The 23,197-nt window shown below is 34.8% G+C and overlaps 1 protein-coding gene across 2 annotated transcripts in view; it reads right to left on the bottom strand.

Moving 5' to 3' along the window:
* LOC145693168 (uncharacterized) overlaps window positions 1-21,946 on the bottom strand; it is a 221,060-nt gene extending 199,114 nt beyond the window's left edge. Inside the window, exon 1 of one of the 2 annotated variants that reach the window (XM_081768928.1) lies at window positions 21,767-21,946. In XM_081768928.1, coding sequence (XP_081625054.1) covers window positions 21,767-21,925 — 159 coding nt within the window. In that variant the 5' untranslated portion in view covers window positions 21,926-21,946. The remainder of the gene's footprint in view (window positions 1-21,766) is intronic. The other variant, XM_081768925.1, reaches the window with a different exon arrangement.
* Between the last annotated feature and the right edge of the window lie 1,251 nt (window positions 21,947-23,197).

Genomic DNA, 23,197 nt, shown 5'->3' with positions numbered 1-23,197 from the left:
ACCCAACAGTTTGTTCTAAAATTGCTTTATAATTGTCTTTATATTGGCGTTCGGATATTTTTGCCGATGATCCTGAAACATCTGTAGAAGCACTACATCCGATCTTAAGTCCTTGACCATCGATATGGAGTGGGATTAGACAAGAGCGGCACTGTCGCTGACAACATGGAATTTCTGGATAATGGATAAAATATATTGATAATTCTGATGTAAGTGCCAACTGTCTGTATGTTTTGATGAATTCGATATGAAGATATTATTGATGCCCTTCGTCTCGAAGTCAAATATGTTGAAAGCGGGAAGTCCTCCGTCAATTTCTCAATATTGTCGTAACTGTGCCTTCTTCAAAGATTCGTCCGCGCCAGTTCGAATTTCGAGAGCCTTCGCCATCCTTCGCTTTACCTCAAAAGAAACACCAGGATCGGAAAGAAAAGAAATTTTGACTCTCATTCAGGATCAAAGCTGAATAGGAAAGTTCTTAAATGCCACTGTTAATACGAGTTCAATGCTTTTCTTCTAGTCCAGGAGATGAAGAAATTCCAAGACATTTATTAGGGCCTGAAGCGCAAGGAGTGCTGTAAACCATACTTTAAGGTACTTCTTAATAATGAAATCGCAAACATTTCATTGTTTCCCGAAAAGTAACTTACACTGGCCCCGGAACATCGATATTTTGAGCTCGTAGAGACCCTCAGCAATTCATCATGCGCAATGAATTACCCATGCGATGTGAAACTTCACACAAGTTCCTCTTAGAAATACAAAAAGAGCTCTAGCACCTCTCGGTAATCTTCTAATGGATGGCAAATAGACAGCTAACTTTAAACGAAATCCGTAAGGGATATTTTGGACATCCTTAATAGATGACAGCATACACGAATCCCACATATCCGTCTCATACTTTGTTTGGACCATCTGCACCCATGAATCCTGAAAACAGCTTACAAATCTTGAAGTCTGGTCCGGTAGATAGCACCCCTATGCAAAGTGAATACCAATTACAAATTCAAAGATGTGATGCCTGGAAGCAATGTACAACAATTTTTTATTAAGTTCCATTTCAAGTACAGCACAAGCACTAGATTTCATCCCTGTATATCTGGTTATGTCGACACACATTTCAAGGCAAAACCCGTTAGCCTCCACTTAATTAAGAGTTCTAAAATCGCAGTTGTTACAGTAGTTTCTGTTCTTGAATATATTTTCGAACACCCATAACCTAATACTCAATTTTATGGACGGAAACCATAACCAGAAGGCGATCGATCATTACTTTACTAGATACATCTTCCAACAACTTAAAATCAAAGGTCGAAGTGTATTAATCAGAACTCCCGATGGCTGAAACTGCTTTTGCACACTAGCTGAAGTAGTGGAGCGAATTCATTGGCTCTCCTTTCTCATGGTGAAGTAACTTACAAAGTAGTCACTGACCTTCTTTACCTTACTTTCTAAATTTGTTGCTATCAAGAATGGTATACTGAAACGTTCTTGTCCAATACAACGCTACGCTCCAATCTGACGTAATCTATGTCTAATGAACGATCTCTAAATATGAACAAATTTCGATAAAAGTTTCTTCCATTCAAAGCAATATTTTTGGACAGTACAATAAAAACAAAATTCGGACTATGAAGTCTTCCGAATCACCCTAAAATACATACATAAAACACATGTAACCTACAAAAGCTTCAGGTGCTACTAATATTTTTTTAAAAATCCTTCGTTAATATTCATTAATGAGTCATCTAATCGGATTCTTAGGTTTCACAGCAACCACCGTATGAAGGCAATTTAGGCGGTGTTGCAACAACCATTCAACCCACAACGAGTCCGTTTTGGGGAAATCGCAATTATAGGTCTCTCGACCCCATAGATATTACCGCATGAGGGTTGACTTTTCTCTTCATAGATGGCAGACCGATCGCGAACGTGTTACCAGGATTCATTACATATGTTCGAACTCTCCAGTAGGTTTAACTCATTTTTTTAAAGTTTGTGGGTTGACTGGTTGTTGCATAACATCGCCCATTTATAACACATTCTCTTTATAATGAAATACTCTTCTAAATTATGTAACTATCTACGTGACACTACAAAGTGTATAGCTTGCAGTATACAGGTGAAAATTATTACAAAACTTACTCTCTTTCAAATTCTTTTTTTTTTTTTTTTTTTTTTTTTTTTTTTTTTTTTTTTTTTTTTTTACCGCTATTACACAAATTGTAATTGTACCATAGAAAAAGTCGCATAATTAGGTTAAAAGAACAGTAATGAGAAATTCATTAATCATTAAAATTAATTAAAATACGAATAAAATCACATTAATAGTCTTAAGAAAAAATTCTCACATAGTGTAAGTTGAAATCTCCGTAAAACGCATACGTTGGGTATATTAAGAACTTTCAGTTTAGGGAGTTATTAAGTGCGAACTATTCCGATATCACCTCATATCTACCAACCAGTAGCATCAAGAAATCACCTCGAAGAAAAAGTTAAACACGTTGCATGTATCTTTCTTCCTGGCAGTATCCAATGGATTGCCTCAATATGCTTGTGATTATCCTCCGTACTGTAGGTTATTTTTATGGGTTTTCGCCATTTTACCAACTACGTTACAGTCACAAAATAGCAATAAAGTTTTTTTTCATCTTTTTCGAAAATTTTCCCCTGAAATTCTCTCAAACTCGAACTTCTGCACTGCTGTATTTATATTTGTATTACTTAAAAGAGTATTCGATTACATAACAGATTATATCTATGAGGTACAGATTATTGTTACACAGTAATGACAGCGGGAGATTAATGATTCAACAAACCTCTTTAATTTTCCTCAATTCGGTACAATTTTAAAATGACGAACAATTGATTTAAAAACTTATTTCTATTCTGTAATTATCATTTTTTGTGTTCTTGATTGTGAAGTTTACTCACTCAATAATTTCACCTGTCTCGCTTGAAGATTTTCACCTAATCTCCACACGAAAACTGCACGAGGTAGCTGAAATTATTGAGTAAGCTTTACAATTAGGAACACACACCAAAATAAGTAATAAAAAGTAAAAAAAAAAAAAAAAATCTTCTTTGCACATGATTTCAAGTTTGTTTCACCGTATTATGAAAAATGTGCTTACCTAATACACATCATTATCCTTATCGGTAAATTTACATATAGTATTTACATTTCTTCTATTACAAATACTTCTCACTTTAATTATAAATACTTCTGGTTATTGTTCTCTTATATACGCACGATTGTTTCACTGAAACACAATTTGTCATTGATATTAAAACTCAAGACGTGAGGGAGGAAGCTATGATTTTTATTGAAAAAAAAATATATATATGTTTAAACCTTTTTTTGTTTGTTTAAACCATGTTTCTATGGTTTAAATAATTTGCTTTACGCATTTATATTACATACGAACAGAAATAAGTTTGTTTCGTCGTGGTGTTATTATGCAATAATGGGGTTAGGCTAGAAGGTGTCACATAAGCTTAAAGCAGAATCCAAACCGCTTCTCGGCTTACATCCGAGAGAAACTGTTCTCCATTTGAACTCGAAACCGGGACTAATTGGCCACAAATGCGATAAGTCTGAAGACTCACTCCCGCAGGACTACTGATAAAAATACGTTGTACTTATGTTTACATATTTGTTAATATAATTGTCAAGAGTCATTTCAGGAAAAAATATAAACAGTTGCACAATTAAAACCATTATACAGAATTATATATAAATCGGGAAACTCCCTCCTTAGCTATTGGGAAAATCCTGTTATTACTTTAAATGTAAAGCAATAACGAAAAAATCCTGTCATTGCTTGACATATAAAATTTTATGGTCAACGTATCAGTACGCTAAAACTGAGGTATTAAATTACAAATTTAGTATGTAGATATCATTCAATTAAATTAAACAAAGTCTAATCCAAGCTAATGTTGGAAGCTACATAGGCAGTCGGTAAATTCTGCCAATTTCTATCAATATATTTAGGCAACCTTGGCTTCTTTAAAAAACAACAAGCATTCAGGCATACAATTCGGTTTCGTTTCGTGTGTTTAGGCTTAACTTTCTTATGTAATACTGAGGTAAGAAGGAGGAGACTTTTGCTTACAGTGACATCCGAACCGCTACTTGGTTTACACTTAGAAGAAGGGTTGTAGTTCTTCCGAGAAGGCTCATTCCACGTCAAATCACCCAGAAAAAATCCGAAATGTCACCCACCAATTCAGATTTTAATAGAACTTCGTGTACTTGTTAACACTACTAAGGTATGAAGATCTGTAAAATTTTTATTCCGAAATCCTAATAGTTTGTGAAAAATACGAGACCAAAGTTTCAGAATTTCAGACATCCCGGTCGTTCTCGAGGCCATCTAATACTTCATAGAGCTTAATACTAAAATTCATATCTTAGTATCTACACAATGTATCACTTGGAAAGTCTGTAGAGCTAATAATAATAATAAAAACCCCATCAAGATTCCTGTACATTAAGATTGAATGCACCCTTGCACTTCAAAATAGTTAATTTTTTGTGTAAATTTCTAATTTTACATAATGCGCATTATCGCTGTGAGGCGGACCAATTACCTTGCAGCTTTTTTTTTTTTTTTTAATTGAACCTTAAGGTATGTTCTAAGAGACTGTAAAATAAAATTAGTTTTTTTTTTTTTATGCTTCGGTTAGTAATTCTCGTTTAACCCTTCAAGGCCAACGCGCCAGCTTCTCGTGTCATCTGTAAAGTGTTATTGCCATTGATGCAAGCAAGGTATTGGCACATCATTGCTCGATTCACTCACACGTCTCAAGTAATTACTAAGTATACGTGTTGTTTGTGTTGAAGTGTGTGGGGGTTCAGAGAAGCGGGATAACCAGGCTAGAAACATTCACTTTTGAAATTATATATAACTGTTTGCCGAACTATTAATATAGTCAAAGTGAATTTAATGTTAAAATTGAATTAATTTTCCAAATCTCCAGTCCATTATTTTTCAAATACCGTAGAAATGAAGGCTATATGACAATCCGGGGAAGGGGGAGGGGGCAGTACTGGATTATTTTTCGATTGGGAAGACGTACTTTGATAAACGTAATTTACAAATAGGAACAACAGGACCAAAACAAAGTACAGATCAAAACTAATTTCGTACTTCTTTTTATCAACATTTACGACAGTTACATTTTAGTCTTCAAAACGAAATAAAAATAATGATTGAACTTTTCCACTACATTAAATTGAAAATTTGTAACCAGAGAAATATGCAATACTCCTTGTTAATGAAATCAATTTCTTACCTCAGCATATGCCAATCACAGTGATTTGATTTCACTATCTGAGACTGAAGGAACTTGCTAATTCGTTTAAGCAAAACGCAGCCTGTATTGTTCCTCCACAAACTGAACCACCATATCTGAGAAATAATATACTCTTCCAGTACCTTTAGTAAAGGGGGCGCGCACAGAACAAATAACATTAAATATCGGAACATGGCACACGTCGTCTTTTCCTGCAGAAGGCCAGTAAAAGGATGGAGCCGGTTTAAAAGCATGCATAAACTTGACTTCAACATCATTTTCCTCTTCATCTTTACCTAACGCTAACCCAAAAAACCAATAGTTATCGTAAACACATGCAAGATACGAATTAATGATGATGTCCGCGATGCTCATTCGAGATGTCTTTTCTTCAGTAAAATGAAAAATGGAACTGAAATCTGGATCAGCACTGATTCGCTTTGTCCCAATCGATGTTTGGCTTAGAGGAGAGAACTGATGATATGATCGTGTTCCAGGAATGGTTTTTGCACCAGAAAAACGATTTTGTAGTTTTTTGCATGTATCTATGAGTCTTTTTTCAGCACGTTGAAATTTATATGTTCAATGCGAGATCTACGGAAGGTAAAAACTTTTCCTGATGTATTTAAAAGATCAGGAATATCAGAACATCTTTGAAGGCTTTGTTTAGTAAGCAGACGTTTAATTGTCCCACCATCACATGGGGATTTACCATGGCTTGTAGCAAAAAATGACCATGATGCACTTAAGGAGAAATCCTCATAATGGTAACACAAATTCATGAAGTTTTTACAATTCTTGTACTGCAGCGCATCCATCACGAAAGTAATTTACATTTTTGACATATGGAAATTACTCTTTCAGAATAGAACTTTCTTTCTGAGTCTCATAAACAGATGCGACATAGTGTTCCTCATCTGATATTACACACAAACCAGAAACAGTCAAGTCTGCAGATCCAGGAACACGTGTATATAGTACTGCTGGTGTAGGGTACATGAATCAGTAGACCAGTGATACCCTTGAACTTCGTCTTGAATTTTGTAGAAATAATTTTCACTGAAGTCCATCCGAACGACGACTCTCCCTGGCTCAAGATTTTTCTTTCTGTCCTTTAAGAAATGTGACTGTGCTTTGGAAATAAATGAATGTGGTACAAGCTTTTCAAGCTTTAGTATTAAAATTGTCACATACTCGTCCAGTGTGACTACTTTTCACCAATTCTGTTCTATCCGTTGATACCCACTATTAATATGTTACTTCCTCCCCAGGATCAAAATCCTCGAATTTTGCAATCAGAAGCTGCTTCAAATTTTCACTGGAGGGACACTCGGAACAATGCCTAGCATGCAATCTCGACCGTACACAGAACAAACCAGATGACGGATCAAGTCTTGATATGTCTCTTCTATATGACATGCATGCAGTAGGAGAATAATGTATTGTACACACGCACACGGAATGTGTCCCAGCAGAACCTGCTAATATACACCTCTTAGGACGCAGCGTGCAAAATTTAGAAAATCCAATTTTAATGTCGGGATGTTGATGTTTAAATGAGGAGTATAATTCTTTTAAATTTCCAAGTAATAATCAATCGCTTCTACATATGTACATTTTTTGAAATATTCACTGTTTCTCCAGGTAGAATTCTGGAATATTCATCATCAACGTAGAAACTCTTTACTATTTGAATTTCAGAAATAGCTAGAATTCCTTTATTCTTCAGAACTTCCCTTGCTTGCCGGACGGAATATTCACTCACATTAAATTCATCGAAAATCTGTTTCCTGCTCCAAGATGCGGGCACTAAAGTTAACAGTTGTACTTTTTCTCTTCTAGTGATTTTACTTTGGAGTTTGGCCTTTATTAAATCAAGAAGTTTATCCATATCATCAGCCTTTTGTTTCACATCTTTTGAAATTTTACAAGAATTTTGTTTAGAGACAAGCTCTTTTTCTACAAAGCTGAGTCAAGCTTTCTTTTAGCATATGAAGACTTACTGTGTGACGGAATGGCATGGAATTTTAGAGGTGACTCCGCTAATGGTGTAAGTGAAACATTAAGATGCTCTACAGTTTCGTTTTTTGCGACAGATTCTTCTGAAACAGATACATCGTGTTCACTAAATTCGCCCACGTCTTTGCTTTCAAAGAAAATCCCAAGATTGTTTCTGCAATTACCGCATATCTTTTGTCCAGAAATAGCCTTTACAGAGTCAATGTTTTTATTAATTTCATTAGCAAAATCAACACTTACTTTTCGAAAAGCCTTAGTGATTGGTTTTTTGTGGCAATTAAATGGATCAGAGCAACTTGTCTGATAATGTTCATACTTCTTCAAGTAATATGTTTTATGATGTTCACAAACACTAGTTAATAAATCAGAACTGATCCCACTCCTTTGGGATAACAATTCTTTCTCGGATACACTGATAATACAATGCAATTTGACCACCCGTTTTTGTGGCATTCACTTTTAGTTTCCTTTCCTACACTGCACTGTTCTAGTTCACTTCGCGACATCGTTGTAGGCCAAATTATCACTTGACAGGATAAACAACACTATCTTGCAGCAACCCCAATAAGTATTCAGTCTTAGCACTCAACACGACAAACATCTGCACAGAAACACAGCTGAAACCGAAACGAACAAGTTACTGTACGGCCACAATGCAGAATCAGGCAAGATTAGACATGTTCCTACTCGCATTGCTCAGACAAGATTTTTCACATCAGCTTGGTAGTTCAAGACAACTTGCATGTTCGCATTAACTAAACGATTTTCAATCCGTAACTAGTCCTGCATTAGATTTGATAGTTTATTATGCATCGTGTACATTCACAGCTAAAAGTTCTGAGGTGAAGAAATGAAATTTACTCCCCTCCCACATTTGCAAATTCGGTCAATCTCACTTCGTCTCAAATACTGAAAGCTACACAATAACTCTAAAAATAACAGAGTTCAGAACCTCAGATGGAGAAAGTATTTTATTAGGGTGCTCATGAAACGAACATCTGTCCTTGTGTACAGGATGTCTCAAAAGTCCCCTGACATAGGGTAACTCTGTTATTATCAGAGTTTGAACAAAATGTAAGAGGAAAAATCGTCTCCAAATATGATGTTTTCAATCTAAAGTGAACGATTTTTTTTTTTAAATCGAACTAGCCGTTTGGGCTGTATACTCTTTATGTACCCAATGTTAAATGAAAATGCAACATTGCCATTTACCTGGGTCCACAACATAAGTGAATGATGTTACTGTCTTTTACACTAACGTGTCGATGGCCAGCCCCCATTTAAAACATGACACCTATTTACTATACTTTTACAAAATTGATCCACCTCCCCCAACCCCTCTATTAATGGCAACGTTGCATTTACGTTTAACATTGGGCGCATAAAGAGTGCACAGCCCAAACGGCTAGTCCGATTTAAAAAAAAAAAAAATCCTTCGCTTTAGATTGAAAACATCATATTTGAAAACTTTTTCCTCTTACATTTTGTTGTAACTATAATAACAGTTACCCTATATCAGGAGACTTTTGAGACACACTATATATTTAACAACTACGAACGTAAGATCTTGACATAGATACATATATCAACAAATATATTAAACAAATGTATATTCTTTAAGTCATACAAACTTTGCATTATGACTAAAAGCTTGTACGGTTAGGTTAAGTTTGGTTAGCAGGACTTATCTGGCACTGGCTTATCCTTGACTGTTATATAACCATTTCTACTTTATTTGAAAGATCATGGACTGTATTTTAACATTAAATTCACTTTGATTATTAATAGTTCGGCAAAAAGAAAGAAAAAAACTATAAAATTTCGAGAATGAATGTTTCTTTCTAGCCTGGTTATCCCGCTTCTCTGAACCCCCACACACTTCAACACAAACAACACGTATACTTAGTAATTACTTGAGACGTGTGAGTGAATCGAGCAATGATGTGCCAATACCTTGCTTGCATCAATGGCAGTAACACTTTACAGATGACACGAGAAGCTGGCGCGTTGGCCTTGAAGGGTTAAACGAGAATTACTAACCGAAGCATTCAAAAACACACTAATTTTATTTTACAGTCTCTTAGAAAAAACAGTAAGGTTAAATTTAAAAATAAAAAAAAAAAAACGGCAAAGTAATTGATACGCCTCATAGCGATAATGCGCATTATGTAAAATTAGAAATTTACACAAAAAATTAACTATTTTGAAGTGCAAAGGTGCATTTTTCACTCTTAATGTACAGCAATCTTTATGGTGTTTTTTTATTTTTTTTATTAGCTCTACAGACTTACATAAACCTCGGGTAGAAATTTCCAAGTGATACATTGCTTAGATACTGAGATACGAATTTTTGTATTAAGCTCTACGAAATATTAGATGGCTCCGAGAACGACTGGGATGCCTGAAATTCTGAAACTTTGGTCTCGTATTTCTCACAAACTATTAGGATTTCGGAAGAAAAATTTTTACAAGTCTTCATATCTTAGTAGTGTTAACTAGTACACGAAGTTTCATTAAAATCTGAATTGGTGGGTGACATGGCCTGGGTGATTTGACGTGGAATGAGCCAAAATTGAACATGGGAAGCCCTGATTAAAAGGTGAAAAGGAGATAAAACTAATGCAGATGATTGATACATGAAAACATCACCATAAGTTCATACGATTTAAAGCTTTTAAAAAAAAAGTTTAAACCAGCCAACCCTGTATTGTACTCTGCAATACAAATACGGAAGAAGCTAAAAGCAAAGTAGAGTGCTACAGAAAGTCTTTGGAAGATAAAGGTCTAAAAATTAGAAAAAGAAAACTGAATATCTCAAATTCAACAGAAAAGGAAATGGTGAAGTAAGGCCAGAATAATTGAATGAAATGAAAAATTTTGGATATATTAGGCTTATCTGTTGCCAAGAATGGTAATTCGGACGTGGAAATAAAACAGAATTCAAGATGAATAGCGAAATTGGAAGAAAGTATGCGGTATTACGTGGAAGCGTGGAATCATGGTAAAGGATGATTTAAAAACAGTAGTTAAGGCAGTAATGAAATATGGAAAAGAAAATTGGCTAATAAAGAAAGCACAGGAAAGAAGACTTAATGTTACCGATATGAGAATGCTGCGCTGGATGTATGGAACAACAAGAGAGAGCGAGGAATGAACGAGTAATGGGAACAACCAAGGTTGCTGAGATAATACGAAAATCCAAGAAAGAAGATTACAATGGCATGGCCACCTAATAAGAAAATCAAACTATTATGTTGTCAGAACAGCAGATAGAAGTAGAGGAAGACCAAGGGGGAAATGGATGCTATGGTTAAAAATGACTTCAGGAAAAAAGGTCTAAAGGGAAGAATTCTGGGACTGGTCTTATGAAGAATTCTGATCAAAAACGTAGACCCTATATGACTGGGGAAAAGGAGATAAAGAAGACGGAAGGGAGAATAGTTCCACTAAAACGCTACATATTTGACACTAGAAATTAAGATAAAAATGTATAATGCTTATCTTTATATTTATATTAACATATAATGTGTTCCAGTAGAACAATCCTAAGTATCCTACAGAACAGTAACCTGGTAAGTTATAGAAGTGAGAAGACCATCGAAAGGAGGAACCATAAGCACTATGTGAACACTATAAGTATAAAACTCTGCCGACTGAGAAAGAAGTACTTGTAGAAACTGTTTCGAAATAGATTAAGATAATCACGCACTAGGTAAGGATCTTTATTTTCATGATCGACAGGTCAAGCAAGACATATTTTCACCACTATTTGTTCATCATTTGTTTCGGATGAGTTCCAAAGGCGGCTATATATAAAACTTACAATAGTTATGTTTTGCATTGACTTACAAATAATATAATGAAAGAGAAGATTGCCACTTCAGGGTGTCTACTGGAATACCAGAAAGTAAATTCATGACTTTTTCACGACTTTTCATGACCTTTTTGTTCAAATTTTCATGACCATGGCGATAAAAATTTACCATTAGTAATAATAATCTCCTACCATCAGTGGTGCATCGGAACTATGCGGGTTGCTAGTCTTAAATATCACTTATTGTGAATCTTAAAGAAAGAATCTAAAATTCTGCCGCCTTGTGCTCGAGCACAGAATAGCACTTACCTAAATACGGGCCTGCTCTTAAAAGTGAATCACTCTATACTGTATTTGAAGTTTTAATTCTGAATATAATTATCCATCTAGCAGAAATTTGTCTGAAATTAAGCACTCAGAGGACTGCCCAAAGACAAAAGAAATTATTTTAAAAAAATAGATCATCAAATTTAAAATCTGCAAACTCAAACGAATAATATTATTTGCATAAGTCTAAAGGCCCAAAAATACACAATTTACATTTATTAGAAGTAAAGAAATAACAGATCAGAAAGTTGGACAGTAAAAAGTTGTTACTATATTACAGAGACTAGAAGATGAAATGGGGAGCAGCTAGCAAGACAGTAAAATACCAGTTAGCCAGCACTAATTGGTGGGGGAAATTCTCACAATTACTGACCTGATACAACTGTTTCAGTACATGCAGTATGAGGTATAAAAGTATGAAGTATAAAAATATACTCTGAGATTTCAGATTTTCATGACCAGTTGGGTAAATAAAGGACTTTTTCATGGCTTTCATGACCACTAAGCAAAATATATGACTTTTTCATGACTTTCATGACCAGTAGACACCCTGCACTTCTGTTTCAAGTTTCTGAAAAAGGGACCTTTAAAGAGCAAATAAACCAAAATACGTAAGGGAAGGAAACTATTTACATGCAAATAACGTGAAACATACATCAGCCTATGCTTTCGTTACTTAGCAGACGTGTTGTTTGGAACCAAAAATGTTAGTTTTAGATACTTGCACTTAGGTTGAGAATGGAAGTAATAAAATCCTTAACTTATTCATCAGCAGTAGACTGACTGAAGCTGCATTATGTCTATACGATACAAAAGGATCTACCTTCTGCGTGGACTCAGAAACAAGCCGGAAACTAAATTTCGTGCAACTGGCCAGTAAACAAGCAATCATTTTGGTTATCGAGAAGTGAAACGGAACAGGCACTTTCTCCTCTAACAGAACTGGATTAGAATAAAATACCTCAGAATCTGTGGCTATTTCATTATGTACATCCAAATTTAAGCACTGGGACATCACGAAAAACAAATGAGATGAGTAGAAATTAATATTTGTCAATAACTGTAAACTTACATTTAATAAGTCTTCGATAGTAACTTGTGAACTTTAATGACTACATTATACTGATAAAGTTCAAACAGATATGATGCTTTAAGAAGGCAACCGCGTAGTACACATGTACGTATCCCTAAAATCATTTTGCAGTTAGTGTTGTTTGGCTTATCCCTTTTGGTAAGCTTAAAGCGTGACGTACGTATCGAGTACGATCCTATCCAAATTTATATTCAGAATAATTTATTAAGAATAATAGAATATATATATATAAAGAAAACTTGGAACGAAAATTTAAACCAAGAATACAGGGAAAAAAAAATAAAAACTCGAAACATTAACTAATTAATTGTTAGTTGAACACGAGGTTACGAACCATTAAACCAGTCGAAGAATAACATCACTGGCAGTGATTTCACTGCTGTCAACGCAACACATCTCACCGATAGAACCATAACGAAATTTCGATAATCAAAGATACGCACTGTAGATCGAAACTATACAAATGTCGCTAAGAATTTCTGTCGCATATTTTGTGTGTTTTGAATAATTTGGTATCCCATCATATATGTCCCTCTTAGGTGCGAATCTGGATGCTGAAAATCCTTAAAATTCTGGCCATCCTGCCTAATTTGGGACAGGTGATAACCCTATGTTGAAGCCAAGGGACGTAAACAAAGTACGAATTTCAATACAATACCGCAGATGAAGATACAACGAATACTCCAGTAATTTAACGTCAAGACGTACTAAAAGTAAGTTAATGTTTGATCATGCGTCAAACTACTTCTATAAGCAATAATGGTCAATTTATTAATCCTTTTTCCGTACAAAGGCAATAAGACTAAATGAACTCTTCTTTTCTAGCTAAGAGATGCTAGTCACGAAATGAGATATTTATAGAATGAAAGAAGAATCCATCCGGTACACTTTTCTTATGAAGTACATGATATGACTAACCTCACAGTGCAATCATTTCAAGATCCTTACTGCTCTCATCCTCGGGCCGTTCGAAGTACGAAAACTAATGAATACTCTAAACATGGATACTGATAAATAATTGTTTTGATTATTTAGTTTGCGTGGTATGTATTCGGTATATACGAGTGGTACAATTGCTTATTGGAATATCACGACTTCAGCTTTAATGTTACTTATGAAATAAAATACTTGAATTGAGCTATGATTTTCGTGCTTGGAGAGACTGAAGCGAGCAGCAGATAATAAACTGAAATCTTTTCAGTTTAACGTCCCACGTGTATATTTTCTTTAGGTTAACAGAGACGGACGATTAAGGCACGTGAAACAGAACTGGTGGAACGAGAAAGTGGGAATATCCAAGAAAACCCACGGATACAATGTTGTCCACTACAAAGCTACTTGGCTGGGGATCGAACCAGGGACCCCACGGACCAAAGAGAAGCACTCCATCACTGAACCGCCGTGCGCTCCAGTAGCGAATAATCTCGCTGTGATAAACACATTTGAACGGTATGGTTAATCATACCATATAATTACGGAAGTTATCACCTAAACAGAAAAGAAAAAATGTAGAAAATTATAGAAGGGCAAGAAATCAGATAAATAACAGATATGTCTGCAATTCCTTCATTCATTTACAGCTTAAGTTCTTCAGCAGTATTGCTTCACAGTTCTTTCTCTTTCAAACTGTAAACAATGGAATTGCAAAAGTACTCTACAACTAAGAAATGTGACCTACTTTGCGCCTCCGCGTTTGTTACTTTAATAATTTATAAGTTACTTTAACCATTGCTGCTATGAATATGTGCCGTACAGCTTCTATAAATAGATATACTATAGCTAATTAATTTACCGGGCATTAATGTTGTACAAGCTCATGTTTAGCAGTTACATTAATTATAAGAGAACACCCGAATGTAATAATTAACAATTAACTGAATTAATTTATTAAACTGTAAATTCAATTAGTAGCTTTACTAGATCAGAACTATTCAGTCTGGGATACGCAATGACTTCTCAGGGGGAATGTAAAATTTAAAACAAGACAGTACTGTTAAATATACTAGGTATATAGCATGATCTCATATCTATAGCAAAAGTGGATCATTTATTTAGTAAGAGTTAAATTGTATAATTTACAAGTTAAGCTACGAATTAAGAGTTTTAATTCTGTCGAGCCCCATTCCGTTTCCTTACTTCTTCTATCTTTTATAAAATAGCAGAATACGTGTAACACTTTAATAGGAACTGAAAACAATGCAATACGAAAGGTTAGGAATGTGTGTGGACGGAAGAAGCACAGGGGTAAAAGTGAATCTGAAAAGGTAAGGGGACGCATGACGCCACACAGTCCCCCGTGCGTATCTTTGCCCATGTAATACTTAGGAAGTAGAGGGAGGTCACCAATATCTTTTGAAAGTAAAGGAATGGTGCCCTCAACGAACGACATGCTCTTTAATTTCATGAAAATCAGTTTCCTCTGAAACTACACATGAGAATATACCCTTTATCGATTAACAATGTCTCATTCTTGAATCACGTAGTAGTTAAAAATTCAGAGCTAATTACAACTGGTCTGTATCTCACTAACCATACTATGTACTATAGTCTTGCTAGTGCTATGAAAAATCTGATGGAAGTATACTCGAATATCAGTTAATAGGTGGCGAAGTTATTGTACAGCATCAATTTGTTAGATTTGCAAAAAACCTTTTTTTCTGTTTTCTCGAAAACTACGCATCACGAGTTACGTTCACCCATATCATTCTGTTCAGCTCGACGAGATCTATCTATTAGCATTTGTCTTATTTTTGGACATTTTTCTCTTTAAACGCTAATAATATTGTAGAATATCCAGTACTTACTGCGTAATAGTTTCATGAATATGGGACATTCTTTCGGTTTTAAACGTATCGAACAGTTATGAGTCTTATGGTTTTTTTCTCCCTCTCATTATCCAGAAAACACGCATGCTTCTTAGAGGCCCACTTCACCATCAATTTATCTCATGAATTAGAACGCGAAATAAAATCATATTTCTCCATTACAGCGCAGAAATTAGAACTAGAGAAAAAAAAAAAAACAGTAAAGCATCTAATTTCTTACTTTCACACAAAATGGTGGTAATTTCTTTCTCATTGGTTACCAGAACAAAGAAAATTTGAACATTCCATGTGTAATGCCCCATTCCATTACAGAAGCTTTCTTCCTGAGATGCTACCACCCAAGTTATGTATTATTCTTACTTGTTAATGTCATTTAAAGGCTACATATTCCATACTATGTATTTATTTCTGTTTAGTTGTGAATTCGTAATTTTACCCTGCATCTCATTAACCCACAAACGCTCCTTGTGCCACCAGTGACCCACTTTATTTTTCACTACGTTACATGGGCTATATCATTCATTTAGCCGTTGTTCCACTTCAGGCACTCTACCCGTTCCCTTGTTGTACGAATTTCGTTCAGTTTTCTTCTCAGGTTTTCGATGTAACACGGTATTGTTCAGGCATTTGCTAACGAATAAAACTGGTCTTGGACGTTTGTGGGTTAATCATATTACGAACTGTTGTCTTGCTACAGTCATAATGAAGAGCTTCATGAAGATATAATTCAGTATCAGCTTCTTTGATACTGAAGTATCTTTGGTATCTATTTCTGTATAAATGAGTCTGAGCCAAAGTGGACTCAAATAATTCGTATCTTTATTCGCTTTTCTTACTGATATGCAAATTAAGTCGTTGTATTTCTTTAATTTGGACCAATAAAAGACGTTGTTAACTAACTTGAACTAAATTAGTTCTTCTGTACTCCGTAGTACTTTGAAATTGTCCATATGTAATTCTGTATAATGGTTTCACTTGTGCAACTGTTTATCTTTTTGTCCTTCTGAAATGACTCTTTACAGTTATATTAAGAAGCATGTAAAGATCAGTACAACTTATTTTTATCAGGATTCCTTCGTGAGTGAGTCGGCAGACGTATCGCATTTGTGGTCAATTAGTCCTGGTTCCGAGTTCAAATGGAGGACAATTTCTCTCGGATGTAACTCGAGAAGCAGTTTTTATTCCGCTTTAAGCTTATGTGACCCCTTCCAGCATAATCCGACTGTTGCATAATAACATCAAGGCGAAACAAACTTATTTTTGTCCATATATGATATGAATATACAGAGCAAATTATTTAAACCAAATAAACCTGGTTTAAACAAAAAAAAAAAAAAAAAACTTTTTTTAAAAAAATAAAAAACCTGGTTTTTGCCAACCCTGCATAATAATAATAATAATACCATTGTATTAGACAATGCTCCTGACTATCGTCTCTGAATACAAATAACTGTGCAACCTCCAAAATCGTAAACTAAAGATAAAAAGGTTTTTGTAAACTGATCCACATGGCAGTACTATGCAGTATCAGCCGTACACCAGTACTGATAAACAGCGCACTCGTCTTTATGTTCTCAACTGACGTCTTCCCCTTAGAATCAGCAGCATCAATAGAAGACATTTTCTTCGGTTCATTTTCAAAATTGTTAACAGATTATTAACGACCAGGGAATTCGGCAATATGTATAATAAAAAAAAATTTAAAAAATCCTCAGCATCCGATGGATCTAAGCGCTAACCGTATTGCTTTTCTTTTCCCCTGATAAACAAGCGAAAGCGAAACCTTACTACGTATTACCTACAATGCCTTTGATTAATGACTCATCTGCCTTCTAGTACGCAGGAAGTAACCTTACTACACAGATATTGTTTAATCTTTCGCAACATCAAGTAACTCAATAGCTATTAATAGAAGCTATTGAGCACATATCCATACGAAAAGTGGCTTACCGTGTGGCTTATTAAAACTTGCAATAGGCAACGTAAAAGTAACGATTCGATGATACAATAATAAAAATGATGATGTTATAAGGAAGGAAAAAAATACTCAGAAGTAATAAACGCGGAGGTATAAGTTAAGCCACTTTTCGCAACTTGGCGTTATCTACAATGAGCAGGTGAGACACGTAAAAAGGCCAGTTTGAACTAACACCACTTTACTTATTAACCGAAATAATTTACTTGTAATACTACACAGAATGTAATAATATGCATCTATCTTGCCTACTGCGTCTTGTAAAATTCTCATGGAAGGTTCCAGTCACTTATAGTGAGACGTTTCTCAACAGGTAAAATTACTCACATGAAAATTTAATCACATAATGAAACCTTCTTGCTATGTGTGAGCAAGGAGTTCTAAAATTTTAAAATTAAACAACTGATCTCTTGACAAACCTGATCATTTTGTAAAGAATTCTCGTAGAGATTTCTTGGTGAAAGACTACTGATTTAACAAGTCTTCGAAAAACACGTAGCTATTGCTGGGTGAATCTTTACTTTACTTTCCAGTGACATTCACATAGTTTGTATTTTAAAAGATTCGTAAAATCGACAATCTTTCAGTAAAAAATCTTTGTGATAATTCTTTTTTTGTGAAACAAATTTATCAAAAACTTAGTTGTTGAATTTACAATCAAAAGCTTTGCATCTAAAGAAGAGCACGATGTTTTCCGTCTTCATACAGTGATTTCATTTTCATGTGACAAACTATCGAAAAAGGTAACAGTACAAGTGACAAACTGCCCAGGAAAACTTTTATGCACGCAATAAAGAAAGGAGATCCACACTACTGTACCACTTTTCAAATAGCAACACCATTCTGTTTACAACCAACTGCCTTAAATACAAAGTGAACATTCAGAATAAATTATGCACATTTACTAGTGTTCCCTAAAAATAACGTGTCAATATAAACACGGATTAAGACGATGTATCCTTAATAAGCCATCTACTTATTGCCCCACAATTAAAAACAACTATACCGAACTTACAAGAGTTCTGTACCTTACACTCTATTAGTTCCAAAATTATTCAAAATATGATTCATTCTCAACTGCATCAATATGAATATTTCTAACTACCGTACGCATCTTTTTCTCACACCACATATCTAACAACTTTTAGTAAGAGCTATTACAACAAAGTATTAACTTACTAAAATCAGCAAGGTTATAGTTAAGGAGCCGTACTTCCCATTTAGGGAAGGACGAGAAACGCCATACTTTTAGGAATTATTCATTGACTATCTAGGATGTTAAAAAGTAGGTAATAGACTGAGTTCTTGCCCTTGTACTTAGGGTGTTTAGGTAGTGCAACAGTAAGATGTATCCTCGTGCACGGGAGATGAGAAGTAGCTGTTCTTAACTATTACCATCAGCAATAACCTCTTAGTGTTTATCTTCTAACTTCGCTTAAAATGTTAATAATTGTCATCCTCCTGTCATCATATAGAGGAGAACAGGAAAATGCATATGAAGAAACTGAGGACAAGGGCATAAACAATTCCACTTCATTAAGTCTTTCCCTAAGTCTATTCTCCCCCTCCATTCCATATATTTATGAATTTTAATGAATACTTTAAAAGATCATAAAGAGTATTTAAAATATGGAAAGTAAAACAGATAGAATCTACAAAATGCTTTTATATGAACTAATAATTGTTTACAACTCCTCTCGTACAGGCTATAAATTTGGGTGCCCGCCAAATATGACGTCACAAAAAGCATACTCAAATTCCTAGTTTATAACAAAAGGTCTGGAAACAATTACTAGTTCATTTACTATCATCCTGTACATGTAATCTGGTTCACTTTCTACTTATTTTTTTTTTTTATTAGTATTTGACACACATTAAAATTGTAAAGAGCGGGGGTGAGCTTAGGAAAGAACTTTGAACAGAACCTATAATTGACTTTGTTTAACATATAGCTACTTATCGATTCAGCACTTAGTGCATAATCTTAACAAAAACATTAATTTCATTAGTTTTGCATCACTCTAAACCAGGGTTTCTCAAGCTGGGGGGTCGCGAAGATAAGCAGGAGAGATAAATATAATTAGAACCTAATACTGGAAATTATTTTGAATTTTGTTCTGATAGGCATATTTTCATTTTTATAGCTACGTACTGTTAAGAAAAAAAAAAAAAAAAAATAGTCTACTAAACACTTTCAACAGGTGCAGAGTTGTTTAACAATCAATTTAAATGAAAGAAGAACGATTCAATATTTGTAATATGAATGAACAAACTAAATTTGGTTTTAATCCACTCGCCTTTAGGGAGGTTACTGTATCCACTACGTACAAGAAATGGATTCTACTATTATAGAAATTGATGGATATCGTGACATCTCCGCAATAAGTATATTGAAAATCCAACACAAACTTATTACAAACCAGAAATTAAAAGTGGGTCGCTGTCAAGAGGATGTGATAAAATGGGGGTCGTGATAGGAATCAGGTTGAAAACCATTCCTCTATACAGTGACTTTACTCATTTTAACAAGATATATTTCCTTCACATGCTCATACCGGTAATATCAGTCAACAGGCAAACCAGTTCAATATGAAAATTAGTTAGACACAACCAGGTATTAACACTGATGTAATAACCTGTGGAAATCTTAAGATTTCTATCGTTAAGAACTCTTCAAATACTAAATTCAGTATTTATATTCAGACCTTCTAAAGTATATCTGCACCCATTACTGCAACTCCCTTAAGAAACACTTTCTAAAGTAACAAGAATGGATATTTGACAATATCTATTCACACTGAAGAAAGAAAAAAAACTGACATCATTCACGGATCCTTAGTAGTAGCTTCAAAGGCATGTTCTCCCCCGCAGTCAAATTGTAAAGTTTCCTTGTTTGGCCTATGTTTAGCAGAAGGGGTCCAGCTCTTTTCTCTAAAAAATGTTACAATTTTGGTAATTTCTGTTCACATTCGGTTAGTTTAGGGTAGGGTTGGTTAGTTTAAGTTAGGTTAGGCTAGTTTAGTTACGTTAGGTTAGTTTAGTTTATGTTATATTAGTGTAGGAGTTCACCATAATTTTCCAACAAAAAAAAAAAAATAGAATTTCGCTTATTTCTACTAATATTACGTTAGTTTAGGTTAGTTCAGGTAAGCTTACGTTAATTTATGTTAGGTTAGGTTAGATTTGGTTACGTTATGTTACGTCTAAATACTCGCATCACTCATTTCTCCTGTAAATTTTGTGTTTTTTACGTGCTTCTGGACCCCTTGTACTAAACATACCCCCATTGTTTTTTGATATTTGTCAATAGTGCGTAGTTTACAACGCAACAGTTTAAAGGTACTAATTCTGAGTTAATACAATATATACGCATACGTATTTACGGAAGAGCAACGAAACCATTAAAATAAATATTTGTGTAACAGTGGTGAGTGCAAAATGGAAATGAAATATGAGTTATTGTAGGTAAGGTATATTAAAATAACACCAAACAATTAGTGATAAAACGTGGAAAACAGGTTCATGTGAGTGTCATAAAGGGCCGCCATCATCAGAAGCTTAGCTCATTAATAACTAGAATCACTACAGAACAGGATTGCCGTAAAGTATAATAAAACTCCATTTTGAATGCAAGGGCACACACATTAAATTACTCATTACGTGATTACGATGACAAATACTGGACCTGTTACTATCATTTCGTGAATAATTTGATCAATAAATGAAGTAACAATATTCCATACATAACTTCTTACTGTCCCAAACATTGAAACTAGGATCACGAAACCGTCAGTTTTCCAAATACGTCCAACTAATGAAACCTGAACATTAAACAAGGGAGCCCATCTCTATTCGATACGACTCAACTACACTTTTAATGTTCAAACATATAAGACGTATGACCACTTTACAATTAGGCCTTTTAAACATCTGGGTAAGATTTTACCTCAACTGCACCGAAATATCAATTGGGTGGTGCAACAATGAGTGCTCAATTAGTAAACTAGGGCGTGCATAAACTGTCGTCGGTATGACTCAAAGAAGTCGAATATAGTATGTACTTCAATAATACCTACATAATCACTGGGAAACTTGCCTTTACCAGAATTACACCTAATGTTGATTTCACTCTCAACATCATATAGGAAAAAATAGAATGCAAATACTTCGAATGACACCCACAAAACACATTGCGTAAGTGTTGAATTCTTCTTGTAAATCATAGTTGAATTGTACATTCTCTGTTCACTTCACTCATAATGTATGATAGAGCACAAAGACACACAACCGAATAAACAGCCGAGCTCCGTCGAGCATTTCAAACAAAATTTCAACAAACTTTAGTCCTTATTACTGTGGCGTAGCCGCCCATATTTCTATCATAATAGTGAAATTGAAACTGAATTTCTTACCTGCTTTTCTTCAGTTTTCCCAAATGCACCTCTTAGATCAATATCATCTTGGGTGCTAATCTTTCCTTTGCTAGCATCAGATGAAGGAGTATCAATGCCTTTGGTATTTGTTTTATCTGGTGCTTTGGGCTCGCTGCCTTGTTCGGGCCATGGTGCCATCTTGAGTATCGGGAGACAATGATATTTCTGATTGGTTACAGGTTTATTTCACGCATGCGCATAACTAAGGGTATCAATTGCAGACTGCTGTGAAAGTGGGTGTCATTCATACTCTTCTGCAATAGCATAATAGGACTAGGACGTATTTCTTTTTAAAACAAAATGTGACCGAATAACTTTATTACTTAAAATAGTAATTATTGTAATCAAACAGAACATGCAATACACCACATACTTCCTATTTTTTTTCTTTGAAACTATTGTATTTAGGAATGTAACAAAATATAAAATTATATATCTACAATGATTTATCAATGCAAATGTTTAAAACATGTGACTTCCTCCATCTGAAGTGGAAGATGAAAATATCCTAGTTATGGAAAGAAAGTCTTTCTCCTTGTTAATGTGTTCTCTAAGGAAAATCGTCCACAAGTTTTTTTCACCTATCTATATTAACCTTTTATTACTGTTTTCGAACATAAACAAATTCGGAACCGATCAGCAGATGGCAGTACCTGAAATAATGTTTTTACAATTCCTCAAAATCTTTTGTAAGTTGCACTTTATGTTGCGAAATAGATATGTAATGTAGTTAACGACTGATATTTGTGACAATATTGTTATTAAATTTGGCACAGAACATTTGTATGAATGGTTACATCTGACATCGAACTAGCTTGACAGCTCGATTTATTTCTCTTTACTGTCTTCTATACAGGCCTACGCAATTATATAAATCACAAAACAAAATAGACCTCTTAAGAAGGGTCAGCGTCTTTCAGTCTGCATTTGAGACCAACTTATAAAATACTAGCAGATTACCCGTTCTTCGAACGGAGAGAATAGCTTTATTTTGGTTTGACATCAAGTAGGCTACCAATGGGGGCTGAATTTGGGTTTAAACGCCATCGGAAGTGCCACTGTTCGTATCAGCGTCCCCGAAAACTATGGATTCGACACTAATATCGGTCATTTTTAATCATTTTTATATATCCCCCATCCCTCAAGTTCCATCGTCAAAGTGAAATAATAAAAACCATGCCAGACCCGAACTTCATCTATGTGGCAAATTTGATTGAGATCGGTCTCGTGGTTCAAGAGTTATTAAGTTTTATTTATTTTTATGTATCTCCCCTACGTTGTACTGTTAACCCTTAAGAGATCCGGGGATTTGGGCTATTTTTTAGACTTTCAGTCAACCAGGTACTGCATCGTCACTATTTATCCTAGGATCATGGTTCACACCTCTTTCTCTTCAGAATGGAGCTGGCT

Source organism: Thermobia domestica, chromosome 8, assembly GCF_964235325.1.
Source record: "Thermobia domestica chromosome 8, izTheDome1.hap1.1, whole genome shotgun sequence".
NCBI classification, from domain to species: Eukaryota; Metazoa; Arthropoda; class Insecta; order Zygentoma; family Lepismatidae; genus Thermobia; species Thermobia domestica.
The sequence above is the reverse complement of the archived record's forward strand: the minus strand, read 5'-3'. Positions and strand labels throughout refer to the sequence as shown.